The sequence below is a fragment of the Coregonus lavaretus genome (assembly GCF_964263955.1).
Source record: "Coregonus lavaretus genome assembly, chromosome: 1".
NCBI classification, from domain to species: domain Eukaryota; kingdom Metazoa; phylum Chordata; class Actinopteri; order Salmoniformes; family Salmonidae; genus Coregonus; species Coregonus lavaretus.
Window position 1 is genome coordinate 89,571,533 of NC_139988.1, and position 12,978 is coordinate 89,584,510.

At 42.9% G+C, this 12,978-nt stretch overlaps 1 protein-coding gene across 1 annotated transcript; it reads right to left on the bottom strand.

Annotated features, from left to right (window-relative positions):
- Nucleotides 1-5,471: 5,471 nt before the first annotated feature.
- On the bottom strand, nucleotides 5,472-12,545 carry LOC311142128 (nuclear nucleic acid-binding protein C1D-like). Its single transcript, XM_084177717.1, has 5 exons — nucleotides 12,500-12,545; nucleotides 10,413-10,555; nucleotides 7,696-7,762; nucleotides 7,502-7,557; nucleotides 5,472-6,430 (listed from the first exon to the last, which is right to left on the bottom strand). The coding sequence occupies exons 2-5, from the start codon at nucleotides 10,548-10,550 to the stop codon at nucleotides 6,032-6,034; spliced, it is 660 nt and encodes a 219-aa protein (XP_084033843.1). The 5' UTR covers nucleotides 10,551-10,555; nucleotides 12,500-12,545; the 3' UTR covers nucleotides 5,472-6,031.
- Nucleotides 12,546-12,978: the final 433 nt, after the last annotated feature.

Consider the following 12,978-nt stretch of genomic DNA (forward strand, 5'->3'; position numbering starts at 1 on the left):
TGTAGAATAATAGTGAAGACGTCAAAACTATGAAATAACACATGGAATCATGTAGTAGCCAAAAAAGTGTTAAACAAATAAAAATATATTTTAAATTCTTCAAAGTAGCCACCCTTTGCCTTGATGACAGCTTTGCACACTGTTGGCATTCTCTCAACCAGCTTCACCTGGAATGCTTTTCCAACAGTCTTGAAGGAGTTCCCACATATGCTGAGCACTTGTTGGCTGCTTTTCCTTCACTCTGCGGTCCAACTAATCCCAAACCATCTCAATTGGGTTGAGGTCGGGTGATTGTGGAGGCCAGGTCATCTGATGCAGCACTCCATCACTCTCCTTCTTGGTCAAATAGCCCTTACACAGCCTGGAGGTGTGTTTTGGGTCATTGTCCTGTTGAAAAACAAATGATAGTCCCACTAAGTGCAAACTAGATGGGATGGCATATCCCTGCAGAATGCTGTGGTAGCCATGCTGGTTAAGTGTGCCTTGAATTCTAAACAAATCACAGACAGTGTCACCAGCAAAGCACCATAACACCTCCTCCTCCATGCTTAGTGGTGTGAACCACACATGCGGAGATCATCTGTTCACCTACTCTGCGTCTCACAAAGTCACGGCGGTTGGAACCAAAAATCTAAAATTTGGACTCATCAGACCAAAGGACAGATTTCCACCGGTCTAATGTCCATTGTCTCTTCTTCTTATTGGTTTCCTTTAGTAGTGGTTTATTTTCAGCAATTTGACCATGAAGGCCTGATTCACGCAGTCTCCTCTGAACAGTTGTTGAGATGTGTCTGTTACTTGAACTCTGTGAAGCATTTATTTGGGCTGCAATCTGAGGTGCAGTTATTCTAATTAATTTATCCTCTGCAGCAAATGTAACTCTGGGTCTTCCTTTCCTGTGGCGGTCCTCATGAGAGCCAGTTTCATCATAGCGCTTTATGATTTTTGCGACTGCACTTGAAGAAACTTTCAAAGTTCTTGACATTTTCCGTATTGACTGACCTTCATGTCTTAAAGTAATGATGGACTGTCATTTCTCTTTGCTTATTTGAGCTGTTCTTGCCATAATATGGACTTGGTCTTTAACCAAATAGGGCTATCTTCTGTACACCAACGGTACCTTGTCACAACACAACTGATTGGCTCAAACGCATTAAGAAGGAAAGAGATGCCACAAATTAACTTTTAACTAGGCACACCTGTTAATTGAAATGCATTCCAGGTGACTACCTCATGAAGCTGGTTGAGAGAATGCCAAGAGTGTGCAAAGCTGTCATCAAGGCAAATGGCTGGCTATTTGAAGAATCTCAAATATTAAATACATTTTGATTTGTTTAACACTTTTTTTGGTTACTACATGATTCCATGTGTGTTATTTAATAGTTTTGATGTCTTCACTATTATTCTACAATGTAGAAAATAGTAAAAAATAAAGAAAAACCCTTGAATGAGTAGGTGTTTCCAAACTTTGGACTGGTACTGTCCCTATTCCTACTTATGCAGTATATTGTCCATCCTGTCTACACACACCACATTTCTCAGACTGACAGCTCGTTCTGATATTTTTGTTTTTAATCTCGTTTCTTCGTCTTTGATTATTTGTGTATTATCATTGTCCTGTTAAGACATTTACTGCACTGCTGGCGCTAGGAACAAATCATTTCGCTGCACCTGCTTTAACATCTGCTAATCTGTGTACGCGTCAAATAATCTTCGATTTGATATTTTCTCCATTCTGCTCCAGAGCGTTTGGTAACTGTTCTTCTGTGGGAAAGATCTGTGGCAAGGAATCGTTGATGTCTTTACCTTTTTTGGCTCTAGCCAGCCATTCTCATTAGGTCTCTCACTGTATGGACTCTAGCCAGCCATTCCCATTAGGTCTCTCACTGTATGGACTCTAGCCAGCCATTCTCATTAGGTCTCTCACTGTATGGACTCTAGCCAGCCATTCCCATTAGGTCTCTCACTGTATGGACTCTAGCCAGCCATTCCCATTAGGTCTCTCACTGTATGGACTCTAGCCAGCCATTCCCATTAGGTCTCTCACTGTATGGACTCTAGCCAGCCATTCCCATTAGGTCTCTCACTGTATGGACTCTAGCCAGCCATTCCCATTAGGTCTCTCACTGTACGGACTCTAGCCAGCCATTCCCATTAGGTCTCTCACTGTATGGTCTCGAGCCAGCCATTCCCATTAGGTCTCTCACTGTATGGACTTTAGCCAGCCATTCTCATTATGTCTCTCACTGTATGGACTCTAGCCAGCCATTCTCATTAGGTATCTCACTGTATGGACTCTAGCCAGCCATTCCCATTAGGTCTCTCACTGTATGGACTCTAGCCAGCCATTCCCATTAGGTCTCTCACTGTATGGACTCTAGCCAGCCATTCCCATTAGGTCTCTCACTGTATGGACTCTAGCCAGCCATTCCCATTAGGTCTCTCACTGTACGGACTCTAGCCAGCCATTCCCATTAGGTCTCTCACTGTATGGTCTCGAGCCAGCCATTCCCATTAGGTCTCTCACTGTATGGACTTTAGCCAGCCATTCTCATTATGTCTCTCACTGTATGGACTCTAGCCAGCCATTCTCATTAGGTATCTCACTGTATGGACTCTAGCCAGCCATTCCCATTAGGTCTCTCACTGTATGGACTCTAGCCAGCCATTCCCATTAGGTCTCTCACTGTATGGACTCTAGCCAGCCATTCCCATTAGGTCTCTCACTGTATGGACTCTAGCCAGCCATTCCCATTAGGTCTCTCACTGTATGGACTCTAGCCAGCCATTCCCATTAGGTCTCTCACTGTATGGACTCTAGCCAGCCATTCCCATTAGGTCTCTCACTGTATGGACTCTAGCCAGCCATTCCCATTAGGTCTCTCACTGTATGGACTCTAGCCAGCCATTCCCATTAGGCCTCTGGACCCCATGACTGGTATAGTCATCTCTAGCCTGTAAAGGAGGGAATAAACACTGACAGCTGATTCATATCAGTCAAACAATAATTATGTCAGACGAATAATCAGAATGACATATAAACAATGTCATTTCATAATTCTAATATCTATTTGGCTCTTATGGGGGTATGCCAGGCGTCTCAGCTCAGTGAAGGGGCTGGAGCAGCTTCTCAGAGCTGTATTAATCCTTTCCTATCCTATCCTCCTTTACTCTGCCACAGTAAAGTAAAGACAACATACAGACGCACATAAAGATCAACGACATAACCCTGCCCAGACCCACCTGTTCTCACTCCTACCCAGACCCACCTGTTCTCACTCCTACCCAGACCCACCTGTTCTCACTCCAACCCAGACCCACCTGTTCTCACTCCTACCCAGACCCACCTGTTCTCACTCCTACCCAGACCCACCTGTTCTCACTCCAACCCAGACCCACCTGTTCTCACTCCTACCCAGACCTACCTGTTCTCACTCCTATCCAGACCCACCTGTTCTCACTCCTATCCAGACCCACCTGTTCTCACTCCTACCCAGACCCACCTGTTCTCACTCCTACCCAGACCCACCTGTTCTCACTCCTACCCAGACCCACCTGTTCTCACTCCTACCCAGACCTACCTGTTCTCACTCCTATCTCCAGTGACTGCACTACTCTCCGCCACGTCCTCAAATTGCATCATTTTGTTCCTCTCCGTCGCCCACGCTCTTTCAATATTTAGATAATGAAGCGTACAATTTTTCCATTGTCTTAACGATGGAGGATTGGTTGATTTCCTGTTAAGTATACGTTTTTCAAGACAATTGACAAGAGTATTGTCCAACCCATCGGGTATCTCACTGCACCCTCATATGACATGTCTTGAAATGTGCAGACAGAAGGATTAAAAGTAAATGTACATTGTAATACTTCTGACAGTCACATTTCTAACTCTGCCCATAACTTTTGAACTTTATAGCACTCCCAGAAGGCATGGACTGAGTCATTGTTAGTTTTACACTTAAGATATGACTCTGCCGTTGCACTATAGAATGTGAATTTTGTCTCGTGTAATAAATTACATACATTAGTTTATATTGGATTAAGTGTAAATTTTTCGTTAACTAAATTTCGTTAGTTATGTTCCAACATTCCTTCCATCTTGTGCCAATATCAGTTATTTTTAAGTATTGGTTCCAATAGTTCATATTTTTTCTAAGAGGTTGTCAGTTGGATCTGCTTCTTTAAGTACACTGGCCCAAAAAACGACTTACTTCTCAGCCAGGTGAACAGCCTCCCACGTAGGTGAACAGCCTCCCACGTAGGTGAACAGCCTCCCACGTTTGTCTAAGGTAGTTCTACATTATTTCATATGAGTGAACCCTCTCGCTGCTCAGGTCTGGGAGGTCAGATACCCTGGTGGTGTCACTATCTCTGACCTAACCCTCCTCTCTGCCAGTTCAGTATAGCTAGCGCTGATTCATACCAAACACACTGGGTAAATAAACACAGCAGAACCAGAATGGAGCCTGTTGCCTCGTGTCGTTCGACGTGCTGTTTTGTTTTCTACTGAAAAGCCTGGTTAGTGACCTAATGCCTAATGTAGAAGACTTCTGCAAAGCCGAAATGTCTGTGTACGCTTTTACATGCAAGTTATTTAGCAGACGCTCTTATCCAAAGCGAATAGCAGGAGCTGTTAGGGTTAAGTGCCTTGCTCAAGGGCACAACGACAGATTGTTCACCTAGACGCCTCGGGGATTCAAACCAGCGACTTTTAGGTTACTGGTCCAACACTCTTAACCGCTAGGCCACATCCCTGATGCAATTCAAATAATTGTTAAAAATGAAGTAAGCTTTATGCAACATCTTTTTGAGTGAGGACCCATCGCACCTTTTTGCTTATCTGAACTGACAGGTTTTACACACCAACCAAACTTCTGGGAGAGTGCGATGATCCCCTTTTGATTAGCTTCTAAACTGAGCACATGCTGGTATGTACTGAAGGCCCTATGAGCAGACTGGGCATGTCCAAAATGGCACCCTTTTCATTATTGGGTCCTAGTCAAACGTACTGCACTACATAGGGAATAGGGTAGGATTTGGATGCGAACTGGACCATTCGTGAGGCAGGCTGAACGCTGACGCACTTCTTTGAACGGTGTAGAATCAACACTTCAGTGGAAAAGTAAGAGATGGAAGAAGGAAACGCCCTTAAAACAAATGTCACTTTAGTAATCTGGACCAAAGACCAGCGAGAAGAGCAAATATGTGGAAAATACGAAGATATGTCATTCCTGGGGGAACCAGCAGTACATCCCTACTTCCTGAGCTTGATTAGAGGGACAAACTGATTTGTTGCATTATGTAATAAATTAAGACTGAGGTTGCATCCTAAATGTTACCGTTTACCGTAGGACTCTAAAGGTCAAAGGTTATGCACTCTGTAGAGAATAGGGTGTCATTTGGGACGCCCCCCCAGAGGGACCTGTAGAAGGAGAGTGCTATGTAGGGTGTTACCAAATCAACAGTACTGTGCATCAATAAAGCCTTTATAGTTGACAGTTGAAACTGACAGAAACAAGATGGATCCAATACAGACATAGACAGTGATTACCAGCCAAACGGAATCCTCTCTAAAACATGGCAACATGTCTGATCTACATTGACATGGTCACGAGCGTCGCCTGGAGACGGTTTCCAGAGTGACGTTTTGTAATTACAGTAGGCAACGTAAACAAAGTTGATGACTAAATAAAACAAATGCATATAAAAAGTATCATTCTAGTTCAAAGACAATAAGGGTAGTAGCACTGGTAGGACATTTTCTGTCTGATGTTATGATGACGACTTCTTTGAATGTTTGAAGAGAGAAATAAACTAAAACAATTTGATAAAACTTCTACTTGTGCACAAAACATGTGTAAAAATAACAGTGACTCATTAGTCACTTGTCCATGGTAACACCATGGTAACACGTGATAAGGCTCTGCTTTCACCTATCCAGTTCTTTCAGACAGGTGCACATAGAAAGGGGGCCAAGGAAACGTGGTAGAGGCCAGTGAGGAAGCACCTCCTCTCAGCTGAGTTTGGGTTATTTTGACTGATGGTCATCAAATCTTTTGTGGTGGCCGCGACCTGGTGTGTTGTGACCGCGACCTGGTGTGTTGTGACCGCGACCCGGTGTGTTGTGACCGCGACCCGGTGTGTTGTGACCGCGACCCGGTGTGTTGTGACCGCGACCCGGTGTGTTGTGACCGCGACCCGGTGTGTTGTGACCGCGACCCGGTGTGTTGTGACCGCGACCCGGTGTGATGCGACCGCGACCTGGTGTGTGTTGGGGGGCACGACCCGGCGTTTCCTTTGACCCCCCTTCCTCAGGTTCCCACAGGGCGTTCCTGAGGAAGCGAGATGCCGCTGCTTTGTCCAGACGGGCCGCTTTCCTCCTGTCAGTGATCTCCTTCACACGGTTCATGTACGTCCTGATCCTCTCCTAGTCAGGTGACAAGAAAATAAAGCACTTAGAAATAACGTTACGATAAAAATATATAATATGTCACTTAGCAGATACTTATCTACAGTAGGCTACAGCAGACAGAGTACAAAACATTAGCAACACCTTCCTAATATTGAGTTGCACCCCTCAGAACAGCCTCAATTCATCGGGGCATGGACTCTACAAGGTGTCGAAAGCGCTCCACAGGGAAGCTGGCCCATGTTGACTCCAATGCTTCCCACAGTAGTGTCAAGTTGGCTGGATGTCCTTTGGGTGGTGGACCATTCTTGATACACACGGGGAAACTGTTGAGTGTGAAAAAACCAGGCTGCGTTGCAGTTCTTGACACACTCAAAACGGTGCGCCTGGCACCTACTACCATACCCCGTTCAAAGGCACTTTAATGTTTTGTTTTGCCCATTCACCCTCTGAATGGCACACATACACAATCCATGTCTCAATTGTCTCAAGGCTTAAAAATCATTATTTAACCTGTCTCCTCCCCTTCATCTACACTGATTGAAGTGGATTTAACAAGTGACATCAATAAGGGATCATAGCTTTCACCTGGATTCACCTGGTCAGTCTATTACCACGGTTACATGTAAACAATGTGATTATTGTGGATAGTCAGGTTAATATAATAGTTGGTTTAAAATGTTGACATGCTTTGCAAGAAGAACGATTTCCTTAATAATCCTGTTTACATGGACACATCTGAAATCAGGCTACGGATGGGACTTTTGATAAATGCCGGAAACTTCCACACAGTTTTTTAATCGGTGTATGCTTAGTGTACAAAACATTAGGAACACCTGCTGTGTCCATGACAGATCAACAGAGTAAGGTGTTTACATGACTAATGCCATACTCGGCCTTCTGCCATAACCAGTTTAATATTGAATTATTAGTGTGCATGGAAACATGCTCTGTCATGGAAAGAGCAGGTGTTCCTAATGTTTTGTACACTCAGTTGTATGCAGGTTATGGAAGTTGCCAATTGACTGAACAAAATACAGTGGGACGAGTAGAATTGTCTTCGGGGTTAAAAAAAATGGAATATCTTACCAACTCTTGCTTGATTGCATGTTCTTTGGGGTTTATTCCTTGTGTGACCAAGTACACTGTAAACAACAAAACAAGAATGAGTGCGTTGTGGTGACAGTCGTTTCATCATCTTTACACACAAAACAATGTGCTGACTGAATATAATTTTACAATATTAACCTGGATTTGCGTGCAGGAAAATAAAGCACACTTACTCCAGAAGAGAGAGTTGAGGCTATATGCAGACATCAGGTCCAGCTTGGCTTGTTCCAGAGGATCCAGCTATTAAGTAAGCAAAAGACACATTGAGAGGGTTCGTTTTAGCTTGGCCCAGTTCGACAGGTAGGCAGAGTTTGCACCAGGTTAAACGTGATTTGCATTCGTTTTGTAACCAGGCTGCCCCCCGGGTGTGAGCTGGGAGCACCGCTCAAGCCGGTGGTGAAATCAGCTCAAAACTAAAGTGATGTAGCCTATTGTCAAGCAGTAATGAGTTAGTATTACATGTTTTCACATGAACAAGTGTTTGATGGAAAACTATACTGAACAAAAATATAAACGCAACATGCAACAATTTCAACGATTTTACTGAGTTACAGTTCAAATAAGGAAATCAGACAATTTAAATACATTCATTAGACCCTAATCTATGGATTTCACATGACTGGGCAGGGGCACAGGCCCACCCACTGGGGAGCCAGGACCAGCCAATCAGAATGAGTTTTTCCCCACAAAAGGGCTTTATTACAGACAGAAATACTCCTCAGTTTCATCAGCTGTCCTGGTGGCTAGTCTCAGAGGATCCCACAGGTGAAGAAGCCGGATGTGGAGGTCCTGGGCTGGCGTGGTTACACGTGGCCTGTGGTTGAGAGGCCAGTTGGACATACTGCCAAATTCTCTAAAACAACATTGGAGGCAGCTTAAGGTAGAGAAATGAACATTCAATTCTCTGGCAAAAGCTCTGGTGGACATTCCTGCATGCCAATTGCACGCTCCCTGAAAACTTGAGATCTGTGGCATTGTGTTGTGTGACAAAACTGCACATTTTAGAGTGGCCTTTTATTGTCCCCTAACACAAGGTGCACCTGTGTAATGATCATGCTGTTTAATCAGCTTCTTGATATGCCACACCTGTCAGGTGGATGGATTATCTTGGCAAAGGATAAATGCTCACTAACAGGGATGTAAACACATTTGTGCACAATATTGGAGCTAAATAAGCTTTTTGTGCGTATGGAATATTTCATTAATGAGTTTGAGCCAATCAGTTGTGTTGTGACAAGGTAGGGGGGTATACAGAAGATAGCCCTATTTGGTAAGTCCATATTATGGAAAGAACAGCTCAAATAAGCAAAGAGAAACGACAGTCCATCATTACTTTAAAGCATGAAGGTCAGTCAATACGGAACATTTCAATAACTTTGAAAGTTTCTTCAAGTGCAGTCGCAAAAACCATCAAGCGCTATGATGAAACTGTCTCTCATGAGGACCGCCAAGGGAATGGAAGACCCAGAGTTACCTCTGCTGCAGAGGATAAGTTCATTAGAGTTACCAGCCTCAGAAATTGCTACCCAAATAAATGCTTCACAAAGTTCATGTCACATCTCAACATTAACTGTTCAGAGGGGACTGTGTGAATCAGGCCTTCATGGTCGAATTACTGCAAAGAAACCACTACTAAAGGACACCAATAAGAAGAAAAGACTTGCTTGGGCCAAGAAACACGAGCAATGGACATTAGACCGGTGGAAATGTGTCCTTTGGTCTGGAGTCTAAATTGGAGATTTTTGGTTCCAACCGCCGTGTCTTTGTGAGACGCGGTGTGGGTGAACGGTTGATCTCTGCATGTGTAGTTCCCTCCGTAAAGCATGGAAGAGGAGGTGTTATGGTGTGGGGGTGCTTTACTGGTGACACTGTGATTTATTTAGAATTCAAGTCACACTTAACCACAGCATTCTGCAGCGATACGCCATCCCATCTGGTTTGGGCTTAGTGGGACTATCATTTGTTTTTCAACAGGACAATGACCCAACACACCTCCAGGCTGTGTAAGAGCTATTTGACCAAGAAGGAGTGATGGAGTGCTGCATCAGATGACCTGGCCTCCACAATCCCCCGACCTCAACCCAATTGAGATGGTTTGGGATGAGTCGAACGGCAGAGTGAAGGAAAAGCAGTGCTAAGCATATGTGGGAACTCCTTCAAGACTGTTGGAAAAGCACCCCAGGTGAAGCTGGTTGAGAGAATGCCAAGAGTGTGGAAAGCTGTCATCAAGGCAAAGGGTGGCTATTTAACAGTTTTTTGGTTACTACATGATTCCATATGTGTTATTTCATAGTTTTGATGTCTTCACTATTATTCTACAATGTAGAAAATAGTACAAATAAAGAAAAACCCTTGAATGAGTAGGTGTGCCCAAACTTTTGAATGGTACTGTATATTTCATAGAAAATACACGTTGTAGCCTGTTTCTGAAGCATGCATCACGCTGCCTTGTTGACAATATGACCCGGAGCCGTAGATTTAAGCAGGGCGCTCTGTGCACCCCATTTCAGGAGTGTAATTAAACCTCTTAAGTGGTGAGGGTCTAACAGCAGAGGCCTAAATATTGCTTCTGTTCATTTGAATATGTGACCGACTCAGAGTGACATTCCCAATAATCAGGGGTGTATTCATTACGCCGATACTGTTGCAAAACATTTGTCGTCTGTTGCAAAATGTTTTGCGACAGAAACCGTTTACTACAAATGGAAAAGGTTTTGCAACGAAAACTAGAGTTTCTATTGGACAAATTCAGCTAGGTCTCTCCCCGTTTCGTTCCGTTTTCTCTGTTTGGTTCCGTTTGGTTCTTAAACAGTAAACGGCTGAATACACCGCTGGACTTCAGATAACACTCAATACCAAGTCATTCTACCCTGTCTGTCTGAAAACATACTTTTTGCACCAGCTCATTTCTTGGCATGGATAGGATGGTCTGCACCATGTTGTTGACAGCACCGACTGATGACTCAAACCCTGTGAGCTGCTCCTCAATCTCAGTAGGGTAGTCTTCCACAGGGATGTCCTCTGCCATGTTGTCTGGGGAGATTGAGAAAGACAATTAACATTAGTTAGATAGATAGACATAGTACATTTGACATTTTATTCATTTAGCTAGCAGAAACTCTTATCCAGAGGGACTTACAGTAGTGAGTGTACTGTAGACACTAGACAAGCTAGCTAGCTAGCTACTAACGATACCATGGGTCGTTTCACCTCAAAAAGCACAAGAAAGAGGATTTCGACATCCACCATCTCAGATTGTTCTGAAATCATTTTGGTTGTTAGAAACAGATAAGATTAGCATTCCTGCGAACATTATTTTGTTTAAATATAATTTGATTGCATTCCAAATTGGCCATTTTAATTTATAGGATTCATATAATACTCAATAAATATAGTACCCAACATCCGATTTTGACAAAAAAATTTAAATCTAACAATGAGTTAGACATGAGGAATCCAAAGGAATGGTCAAAAGCCACCCACGGACCCCAGACACCCCACCCCAAAAACGAGTATATAGTATCGGTTCTCTGTGTCTGACAAGTAGTATGGAGCTGCGGCTCGGAGTATTGTTTCTTCATCGTAATGTATTACCAGTGATTTTTTTTTTTTTTTTTTTCCTCTGTTCAGATAAATTAGTCATCGAAGTTGTTAGGTTTATGTCCCATCCGACAACCTGATATTACCAGATTCTGACCACTAGATGATGCTATTCCTGCTATTATGTGAAAAAGTTTGACCCCCCCCCCCCTCAATGTTAAAGGACAGTTCACCCAAATTACAAAATTATATTGGTTTCCTTACCCTGTAAGCAGTCTATTGACAATGTATTACAGCAACCCATGCTTTGGTTTTGTTAGCCACTGTTTTAAATGCTAACTTTTAAGCATGTGTGGGACAAATCTAATGCATGTCAATGGTACCTATATTAGCATTTTCACGCTTAATGTTCAAATCATCCTAAAGTATCTAAAAATTCATTGTCTAACTCAATGAGGTCCAAATTGGATGTAAGGTATTGTAACGACCCTGGGTTTATAAGCGCGGATATCGACGCTGCCACACGAGCATGCTTTTGGGGCACAATTTGGGTGCAATGATTTAACTAATTTCACAGAGATCAGATCAAATTATATTTAAACAAAATATTCCAGGAATGCTAATCTTATCATTTAACTACAGAAACGATTTCAGAACAATCTGAGATGGTGGGTGTCATGGTTTTCTAGAACGACCCCCATGACAACTGAACTGCAACATTTCAGCCAGGGAATGCAGACAGAGGCGCTGCAAAGGGGCATAAGGCTGTGTCATGGTTGACAAGAAACTGCCATGTGGTGATTTTATTTGTAGCTAAGTGGCTCGTTTCAGCTAGTTTGGTCTTGTTCTTGATACCATGTCTTGTTTTTAGGTGTTTTGACGGATGTCACGTCTATGCTAATATGGCTCAAATTTGTTAGCTAACCAACCACTATAACAATGTATTTGAGAAACAAATGCTCAGATTTTGCAACTTTATGTTTTCAATAAACATTGGAGACGGAACATACTTTACATGTTAACAACAATCTAAACATTTTAGTCATTTAGCAGACGCTCTTATCCAGAGCGACTTACAGTTAGTGAATGCATAATTTGTTTTACTATGACATGTAATGTCTGTTTTGCATGCGTCGGTTTTGTTGCTAAACAACCAACCCATCTATACCACCAGCTTTGATGTAGCTAAGACCGAGGAAGAGGCGAAGCAATATCATTGAAAATTTGGCTAAGATAGCCATGCATGATGCTAGCTAGCTAGCTTATTGCTGGCTAGCTAACTAGCGTTCAATCAAGGATTTTGAACAGCTACGGCTCAGCGAAAACACTTTATTCCTGTCAATGACAAAGCCCATCGTAACACTCCGTTAACTACTCATTGTTGAATAGTTTGTCTATTATTTTAGCTAGTTACAGCAATAATGTGAAGTTAGCTACCTGTTTCTCCACACGTTGTCGTCCAACCGGAAACACACCAGCGGCAACACTCTCTTCTTCTATGTTTTGTATTTCGCCCAGCGACACTGATGCTCAATATCGCCCTCTACTGTGTTGGATTTCAGAAAACATAATTTACATTCAAGCGCATATTATGACGGGCTGTCTTGGCTATTTTAACAGTAAAGTTAAGAGAATGTGATTCATTTGGCAATGGCATAATAAACAGGACTGTTATCATAGCGCTGCACAGAGAGCACATTGATTGTTTCCAACATAGTGAGTGTCGGAGGAAACGCTGTAAAATATTCTACACTGTGTACATAAACCATCATTTTTTCTTCGTGCTCTTGCAAATCAATGCATTTTTACTTTTCAGCGGTGTGGTGATGGTTCAAAGTCCATCAAACTAAATGAAGGATTGATGTGGTTGAGATAGATGTGGTAGCAGAGTATGGCACTTCAAGAAATATTGTATG

What these genes read in the sequence shown, in the direction of transcription:
- LOC311142128 (XM_084177717.1), bottom strand. Translation starts at nt 10,550, where the DNA reads ATGGCAGAGGACATCCCTGTGGAAGACTACCCTACTGAGATTGAGGAG. An exon ending in GAAATGAGCTGGTGCAAAAA is followed by an intron (nt 7,763 to 10,412) that starts GTATGTTTTCAG and finishes CTTACTTAATAG; the next exon opens with CTGGATCCTCTGGAACAAGC. An exon ending in ATGCAATCAAGCAAGAGTTG is followed by an intron (nt 6,431 to 7,501) that starts GTAAGATATTCC and finishes TCACCTGACTAG; the next exon opens with GAGAGGATCAGGACGTACAT.